This window comes from Camelus dromedarius, chromosome 11, assembly GCF_036321535.1.
Source record: "Camelus dromedarius isolate mCamDro1 chromosome 11, mCamDro1.pat, whole genome shotgun sequence".
NCBI lineage: Eukaryota > Metazoa > Chordata > Mammalia > Artiodactyla > Camelidae > Camelus > Camelus dromedarius.
The window spans coordinates 6,087,318-6,096,593 of NC_087446.1; the positions used below are offsets into that span (position 1 = coordinate 6,087,318).

Consider the following 9,276-nt stretch of genomic DNA (forward strand, 5'->3'; position numbering starts at 1 on the left):
TCCTGGGTCCCTGCTACTTTCCTGTCCTCCAGGGCCAAAACACCCAATGTCTTCATGGCAACTACCCCTTCTTACCCAGCTAATCGAGTCAGGGTTTCTGTCCCTTGCAATCATGTGTCCTAACTCACATATGTGGCTTCTGCTTGGGCCCTTTCCAATTTTCTGATAAACGGGCAGCACTGAGCTCCTGGTCCTGGCCTCCCAGCTCTCTCCCTCTCACCTCACACCTCTACTTACTTAGGTTAGCACTGAAATCCAGAGCCTCAGAATGTAAGTTTATCCCCTCAGGGAAGGGAGCTCAGACTCTATGGGGGCTGGCACTGCCAGAGAGACTGAGGCAGTGAAGGACTGGCTACTCAGTGAGGTGCTGCTTCCCCCCGTTCTCGTGCAGGGTGCTCTGAAAGGCACTGAAATTGTCCCACCCTCCAATAGATCCTTAGAGACCCCCACTCATCTGCCCCCCTACCTCTCCCTCACCCTGCCTGCCCAGGCAGCCTGTACTCAGAGCCCCAGCTCACTCCTCTCCACACTGGTTTCCTCCTCTGTAAAACAGTGACCTCCATCGCTCTTGTTTTCAGCCCAGCATCCCTTCTCCGCCTTTAGGTAACAGCTGCTAACCACCCCCACCCCCTCAGACCACGTGATCAGTAGACCAGACTCCACCCCTGGACCCCTGGCTCCCACAGCGGGTGCCAGAGCCGCCAGGCAGTCAGGGCACCCCATCCGCTGAGCTCATGAGCCCTGGGGGCCGGCGGGAGTCCACCCCCTGAGGTTTTGCTGGAAGAGAATGCAGGCTCTCTCCCGAAATCACGGCACTAGGGCTCTGTGAGCCTTTACACCGCGGGGAGAAAATCCACCTGAATGAAGCCCACAGGGCTGGGCAAGATAGAAGGAAAGATGGAGAGATGGTGTGTCCTGGTGACAGCCTTGAGTCCTCAGGTCCAGCCGAGCCTGAGTCCAGAACTGGACCCTTTTATTGCAGTTGTTTCCAGTTTGGACTCTCGTGCCTGCAGGAGTCCTGGGTGGTTGTGAGGGAAGCCACCTCGTGTGGGAGGGGTGTGGGGAAATCTCTGAGAGTTGCAAAATGGTCTGTTGGGTGAGAGGTCGGGGCTGTGAGACTCAGAAACAGGGTGGGGCCTAGTGTGAGGCAAAAGAGGTGCAGAGAATTGAAGGAGGGGCCCCGGTGTGACCCTGAGGGGCTCCTCCTGCCTCATCCTAACTGGGCTCTGCAACACAGCCCCATGCAACTCCCGGATGGGCCCCAGTGGGGAAGAGCAGCCCCAGCCCTCGAGGTGAGAGAAGGCAGCGTTTGCCCTGGCTAACTCCTCAGATGGGGCATGGAGATTGGGTCCTGCGGCCTCGGCAAATCCCTATGAAAATGGAAGGGCAGCTGCCTCCATGTTTCCACTTCAAGGAGGGGGACTTTTTAAATGGACACACAGCCTCCCAGCTCCTCCCTGCCTCCCTTGCAGCTAGGACTAGCCATGTGACTAAGTATTGACCAGTGAGATGTAAGGAGTAAGGGGTACAGCCAGCAGGAGTGTCCCTCAAGGAGGCTGGCAGACCCTCCCTCCCTTCCCCCACCCTGCTGCTCAGGATGCAGAAGAGCCCCCCTTGGACGGCACCAACCAGGACAACATCCTGGGCACAGCGAGTCAGCCGAGCCAGCCACCAGACCAGCTCTGGACAACCTCCCTACAAACTGTACCATGAGAAAGAAAGAACATTCTCTTTGGTTTAAGGCCCTATTGTTTTTGCTTCTCTGTGCCTGAATTTATATCCTGACTGGTTCTCAACTCCAAGGATTCCAGTTAGCATTTTGGGGGAAAGGGGATGCATGCTACTGGTTTCCAGTGGGTAGAGCCCAGAGATGCTCAGCATTCAGCAATGCAAAAGACAGCCTCCCACAGTGAAGGATGAGCAACAGTGCCACTGCTGAGGATCCACTCTACCCACCTGGAGATTCTGTGTTCCCATCCCTAAAATGGGGAATATTGAGCTATCACGTTTTTTATGAGGACCCAGTGAGGTGACAGACACAATCTTAATTTTAGGAAAGGAGGTAGTCCTGCAAAGGTACTCATGAAGTCTTTATTACTGCAGTAAATTAAGATGGAAGCCCCAGAGGAGAGTGAGGCAGGTTGCCAAGCTATGCCCAAAAGGAGGTGGTGGTGCTCGACTGAGGAGGAGGGCTCCAGGGTGGGGTTGGGGGCCCAGGGGGCCTGGCTCGGTGGGAAACTGAGATTGTCCCTGGAGGTGCAGTAGGGACCAGGAGGGGAGGGCAGGGGCTCCTGCCAACTGCAACAGCCTTGGGAAAGGGGAGGGATAGGGAAGTCCAGCAGAGGGAGGGGGGGTGGGAATTGCTGCTGGTGGCCCCCACACAGCCCAGAACACGCACCCCGTCTCCACCACCTCCCATCCGACCCGGAGCCCCCACTCTTCCTCTCAGACATATATGCATCTCCTCCCCTCTCCCTGTCTGCCAATGTCCCCAAAGTCTATCACACACACACTTCTTCCTCTATTGCCTTGCCCCTTGCAAACTCCTCGCACACACTCACCAATGCCACACCTGGGTCCAGAGTGGTAGGGCTGGGCTGGACTAAGCTGACATTCCTCCAAAGAGGGCCCTTTCCTTGGGTCAGCGTTGAAGCCCACCACATGAAGCTGCAGGGTCGGTGTCATTGGCTGGAGTGGGGAGCCGAGTGTAACTGAGGATCCGACAGGGAAGTGGGAGATCTGGAGACTCAGGACAGGCCGGGGCAGCTGCCCGTGACTCCAGGGGGAGAGGCAGGTGTGCTAGGAGGACAAAGGCACTGGGGCCATTGGGGGTGTCTCCAGAGCTGGGGAGGACAGGTGTGGGGTGAACTGGCTTGACAGGGATAGCAAGCCCTGGGCCATCAGCAGCCACACCTCAAGGCACCCGGGTGCCCCATCTCTCCGCAGCCAGGGTCCTCCCGGATCACCTCTTCCTGGGAGGACTCAGGCTGCAGACGGATGGAGTGGAGGACGAGGGGTCGTCCTCCCTCTGCCCCTGGACCTCCTGGCTGGGCGGGGATGGAGAGGGAGCCCGGTGCCTGCCCCCTCAACCACTGTCAATTCAGACCTCGGGGCTCCCAAAGGCCAGGTTGTCGCGGACCATCAGCGTCTTGCGGAGGTCACGGTCCACCAGGGGGCGCTGCATGCGCCACTTGTGTGCCTCCTGCAAGCCGGGCTCGAAGTAGTAGATGCAGGCACCGAAGCCCACCAGGATGAGGACAGAGATGACCAGGTAAACAGGCACGAACCAGTCCAGGAAGTGTGGCATCGCGGTGGCCTTGGCTGCTGAGACACGGTTGATGAGAGCCAGCAGAGGTGCCACTTGTCCCACCCACCCTCCCAGAAGCCTGCATGCTGGCTTCACAGAGGCAGAGGGTCAGAGCATCACTTTACAGATGGGAGAACTGAGACCCAGGAGAGTGGAGAGCTGTGACTCAGCAGCTTGGGCCCCCTGACCAAGCACAGAGCTGCCCCGACCACAGGGGCCCACCTAGCTCCTACTCACCCTTCTGGAAGGAAGCTAGGGCAGCCCTGGCTCAATCCCTTTCTAGTACGTGAGCCCTCAGGCAAGGTGCCTAACCCCTCTGGGCCTCAGCATTGCCCCTGCAGAAGGGGAAACAAACAGAGCCTTGGGGGATTCAGTGAGGTGACTGATCCCTCAGTAAAGGACAGCTTGGGCGGCACCTCGTGCCACTTGCCAGGTGCCTCACAGATGAGTGGCTCTCCGGCTACCCACACATCCTGGCCAGGTGTGGCTTGGTGAAAGCCTGGTGAACAAACATCTATCCCCAGGGGACCTGATTGAAATCAGTAGTGTCTGCACCAGCTCCCAAATTCAGGCTCATGCCCAATTTGTAACCATAAGAGTATGGACACAGGTTCCAGCCCAGAAAGACCTGGATCTTGATTTCCACATCTGTAGAATGGGAGTGAAAGTCGTACCTAGGTCAGAGGGCTATTGTGACCATCAAAAGAGTTAATTTACACAAAATGCTTAGAACCCGTGCCTTGTGCTTATTAAGTGCTACATAGTAGTTTGTTCTTATTCTCTGAGCTTCAGTTTCCTTATCTGTGAAATAGGCATAGAAGCAGGACCCACTTCTTAAGGTCTCTGTGGATGTTTAACAAGACAATGCTCAAACAGCATTTAGCATCATGCTGCCTGCTGCAGAATCAGCACTCAGTGAATAGTATCAGCTATTGCTATTCCCAGTGAACCAGGAATGGGGAAAAACGGGAAGGTGGAAGCTAGCAGGATGAAGGTGCTTCACAAACAGCCAGACTCCCTAGAATGGCCCAAAGATGCCCACATCTGATCTCTGCCAACCTTCCCAGCCTCCTCTCCCACACTACGTGCCATCGTATGGAATTGCTTGTCAGTCACTTAGGTGCACCTGCATGTTACACAGACTCCATCTTTGAAAATGCTTTTATTTTCCTTGGAATGTCCTTTGCATTTGTGTTCATGTGGCAAACTCCTAATCATACTTCAAAAGCCACATCACAGATTATCTCCTCCAGAAATGGGAGGAAGCAGGACCCATTTAACCCACCCTCAAACCCTTCCTGTGGGTGAGGAGCCCCACCTCTGCTTGCCAGGCAGCGAGAGCACTGTCAGAATGCAGTCACTAACCTTACAACAGGCCTATGGCATAGGTGTTACTGTCCACATTTTACAGATAAAGAAACTGAGGCCCAGATAGGTTCACTAATTTGCCCTGAGTTACCAACTGGGAAGTGACAAAGCTGGACCCCAACCCCTGAGTGATGTCCTGAGATTTAATGGGGAAAGATTCCTGAACAGAATGAAAAAAGCAGAGGTTCACTATGGCTTCCAGGGAGGGAAGAAAGGGGATGAATGAAATGACCTCTGGCGTAGACTGAAGAGAGACCCCAGCTTCTTAGACCTCTGTCTCCAAACTCCAACCCTCTCTACTTCCAGGTGGTCTGCGAGGTTGGCTATGACCCCAGGGGAGGGAGAGATGCTGCTCTCCCGTCCTGCATCCACCGGGAGCTCCTCCCCCACTCGCCACTTCTGAAGCACAGACAATGTCTCAAGGTGCCCTATTCTATTCATGGAAGAAAAAATTTAAGAGTGTGTCAATGGCCCAAAGTTAGGGTTAGAGTGGTGCCCTCTTAACCATCTGCCTTTCTGGAGAGCCAAAGAGAGGATTCAGAATGGCTTGGTGCTGCCTGGTTTAGAGGAAGGTGGGGAAGGGGGCCTACAAGCAGAAGGCTGCTCCAAACTAGCCTGAGTGAGGCCATGTGATTCATACCCTCTCCTCTGGCCCCACCCAGGACCCCAGCTTCCTTTTAACTTAAATGTGAGAATGGGGGACTTGGGCAGAGCAGAAGCCATTTCAACTGCAATGCTCTGGGTCTGTGGAGCAGAGTTCAGGGTGTCCCAACCCTTCCAGCCCTATGAAAAAAAATCCTAGGCATTCAGTCTGGGCAACTGAGAACCCCAGACTTTCTCCTGGCTTCTCAGAGGACTGGCCTAGCTGAAGCGTAGCACTCACTGGCCTTCTGTGTGACCTTGGACCACTCTCACCCTCTCTGAACTTCAAAAGTTCCTTGCACAGTGATGGGGTGGGAGTGGGGTTACCAGATCATCTATAAGGAATTTGCTAGCCCTCATTCCAGATAATGTCCCATCTAGGGCAGTGTGAAGGTTGCAGAGCCCCTTTCCCTGCCTCCCAAGCCGTTGGCACCACTCGATCCCCCACCCAACCCCATGTGCCAGCAGACCCACCTCAAGCCCTGCAGATGCCTGTTCCGGGAGCTCTGGACTGACCGCACCGCCTCGGCCTAAGCAGCTCAGCGTCAGCCCGTGGACTCAGTCGCAGCTGCTGTCCCCACAGATTCTGCCATCTGCAGCCTCCCTGGGTGCTGGAAGCCAAGAAAGAGTGAGGCCAATGCCCCTCCACGAAAGACAGTGTTTCTCAAGCCCAAGGGCTCTGACTGGGCCAGGAAGGGGCAGCCCTGGGTTGGCTCCGGCAGCCTGGTTCCTCTCACTGCCCATCAAAGACCCTTCCCTCTGCCCCTCACCCTCAGGATGGCAGGAGGTGGGACCTGCCTCAGCCAATCAGCAGCCTGGCAGAGCCAGGGCTTTATCCTCCGTTGCCCTGGCAACCAGCCTTCTCTTCTGAATCCCTCGCACTGTGCACGTGGTACAGAGATGATGAGATGACGGGCAGGGCAGGGTTGGGGAAATTCAGGGAGGGATGGGAACCTTGCAGCAGGCTGCTGGGCCCCATGGCTAGTGGGCCTAGAGAGGAAGTGGCCTTGACCAAGATAACTGTGAGGGTTTGGAGCTGCGTCATTTGAGGGTAGAGAGAGTGGGGTCCCTGTCATGCGGGTAGGGACACAGAAGCAGTGACCAGTAGAGCCAGTGAGGGTCATATGTTATAGAGGGAAGAGCCTAGACTGATACTGAGTCTGGATGCATTGGTCCAATGTGGCATTTGTCACAGGCCAGACACTGCTCTCAGTGCTTTATTTATATTAACCCATTGATTGGTCATCCAAGGTCACACAGCAAGAAAGTGGCAACGCCAGGCTCCATGCAGGGGCTGCCCCTCCTGGTTCTCCCTCACCAGCCCCAGAGTCCCCCTGGCTGGAATATGGACTGAGATAGTCATGGCTTCTAGGCACTGAGCCCCCCATATGCCAGGCATGGCCCCCACATCACTTCATCTGGTCCTCCAGCTGGGTAGGTGCTAAAGCCCATGATGCATTGAGGCAGCTGCAGCTCAGAGAGGTGAAGCTGCTTACCCTCTTCTCCTTCAAGGTCACTCAGCTTCTCAGTGACAAAGCCAGGGGATTGGAGCAGGGGTGAGGGGTTCACCTCCCAAGCCCACATCCTCCCTCCTGTGCTATAGACAGGGCCTGCAAAGTGTCAGGTGCCCAGTGACCATTCCATAAACAGCAAGAGTTATTGTCTCAGGAGGAGAGAGCATCCCTGGAGGCCCATGGGGTGGGGAAAAGACTTCAAGGAACCACCTCTCCAAGGAGTCCATTCCCAGAAACCAAGCATGTGCAGGTGGGAAAGGCAGTGGGCGAAATGGCTTCAGGGCCTGGGTCCCCCCCACCCGACCCCACAGATACCCTGCCAGGTTTAGGACCATCTGGGAGTGCTACAAGAGTGGTGGGGTCCTGTCCAGCATATATGGGGAAAGGAGAGTGAGTTCAAGTTCACAAAGGGGTTTTGTTAAGATATAAGGTACGTACAATAAAATACAAATCTTAAGTGATGAGTTTTTACCTGTGCATACACCTGTGCAAACAACACCCAGATCATGTCTAGAATATTTCCAGCACCCCAGACAATTCCCTCCTGCCTCTTGCCAGTCAATACCCCCTTCCCAAAGGCACCCACTGATCTGATCTGTGTCACCATAGATCAGTCTTGCCTGTATTTGTATTTCACATGCATGGAGTCGTAAAGCACGTGCTCTTTTGTGTCTGGCTTCCTTCGCTCAGCACAATGCTTTTGCTCTCCATTGATGATGCTGCTCGTATCAGTGCACCACAGCTTGTTTATCTGTTCACCACTGAAGGACATTTGGGTTGTTTCCAGTGTTGGACTATTACGTGCACAGCCGCCCAAGTGCTGTTCAACAGCTTGGAGTCGGAGGGCAGAGGGGAGTTGGGGGAGGGAAGAGAAAGGGGCACAGAGAAACTTTTGGAAGTAACGGACATGTTCATTATCTTGACTGTGGTGATGGCTTCCTGGCTGTACATGAATGTCAAAACTTACCAAAGTGTACACTTTAAATATGTGTAGCTTATTACATGTCAATTATACCTTAATAAATCTGTTTTTTAAAGTGTTCAGTGACCCTTAGATATTGTTTTAGTCTCTTGAGGCTTTATTCACATGAAAGTTTACGGGAAATTCAATATGTATAGAGATAAAGTCAGAGTTGATTCTGTTAAATGGTGATTAAATGGTGAGTTTCTGGGCCCCACCCACTCAGCTTCCTCCTGCCCCGCACAGTGCCCCTGAGCCATCTTCCCAAGGTTCCACAGAAGCCAATTTGAAAAACACTGGCCCGGAGGGTCTCTGATGGCCCTGCAAGCTCTGTGTGTTGATGGAAGAAGAAACTCCAGGCCTGGGTCTGGCCTTCCTGCCAGTTTCTAACCTTCCTCACAGCATGGATCTTACACACAACTATTTTCTATTGCACGACCATCGGACAAGCACCAACTCACCTTGACACCTCAGCCAGCAGTCACCTCCCCAGTAAAGTGTGGCAGGAGCTCCACAGAGAGTCTTAATGCATCTTCCTCGGGCTCCAGCTGCTTCCGAGGGTGGCTCTCACCCACTGTGCTGCCTTTGGTCGTTGTTATCTGCCCGTCCACCACTGATAACTTGCTGAAGCATGGATGACATTTCCGTGCCTGGGTCACAGTGCCCAGCACCCAGCCCGGCCCAAGGTAGGCCATCAGCTCAGGTTGATCGAACGCATCTCAGCTCAGCCCTCCTGGAAAGTGCTGACCAGAGCCCAAAATCTTTCCTTGACTCTCTAAGGGCCTCAGTCACCAGGCCCTCGATTGCCTCTCTAGCTTCATCCCCTCCACCCCTCACCCCACCTGCTTCAGCCACTGGCCTCCTTGCTGTCCCTCAGAAGTGTCAGGAATGCCCCCTACTTGGGGTCTTAGCGCTTGCCCAAATCCCAAAAGGGTTCTGTCCAAATCCTCTTCTTCACTATATTTAATTGGCTCCTCTCTCACTGCATTCAGACATCTGCTCAAACATCACCTTCTTAGAGAGGCTTCCTCCAATCTGAAGTAGCTCTTCCGACACATCACCATTTGTCCCCTACCCACCTTACTTTATTTTCCTAGGACTTACACTACCTGACTGTCAAGGAGTCCCCTCCACACCCCATGACATAGGGAATCAAAGCGCCGTTGTGCTGCGGCAGGGGCTCCATAAAGCCATGTACTTCCTGCTCTTTCTAAGCAAGATATAGTTTGGTCTGCAATGAGAAGGATTTAGGTCAGACAGGGAGTAGGCCTCTGTTGTCCCAGATGTCATACCAGCGAGCACACTGTGTGATCGTGGTCTGACACCCCCACCACACTGAGATGATCAGTGATGTCTGGTTCATCTGGTTCTCAGGGTGGGGCACTGGATCTGCCCTAGGAAATGAGGAATGAATCACTGCTGAGAACAAATGGATGGATGTAACCAATTCATTCATTCACTCAACAAATATGTATTGAGCAACT

The 9,276-nt window shown here is 54.1% G+C and overlaps 1 protein-coding gene across 1 annotated transcript; it reads right to left on the minus strand.

Annotated features, from left to right (window-relative positions):
- Window positions 1-1,728: 1,728 nt before the first annotated feature.
- SMIM45 (small integral membrane protein 45) lies at window positions 1,729-6,134 on the minus strand. The gene is made up of 2 exons (XM_064491401.1): window positions 5,792-6,134; window positions 1,729-3,321 (listed from the first exon to the last, which is right to left on the minus strand). The coding sequence occupies exon 2, from the start codon at window positions 3,305-3,307 to the stop codon at window positions 3,101-3,103; it is 207 nt and encodes a 68-aa protein (XP_064347471.1). The 5' UTR covers window positions 3,308-3,321; window positions 5,792-6,134; the 3' UTR covers window positions 1,729-3,100.
- Between the last annotated feature and the right edge of the window lie 3,142 nt (window positions 6,135-9,276).

Excerpts from the sequence above, each read along its gene's own strand:
- SMIM45 (XM_064491401.1), bottom strand. The coding sequence starts at position 3,307 with ATGCCACACTTCCTGGACTGGTTCGTGCCTGTTTACCTGGTCATCTCT.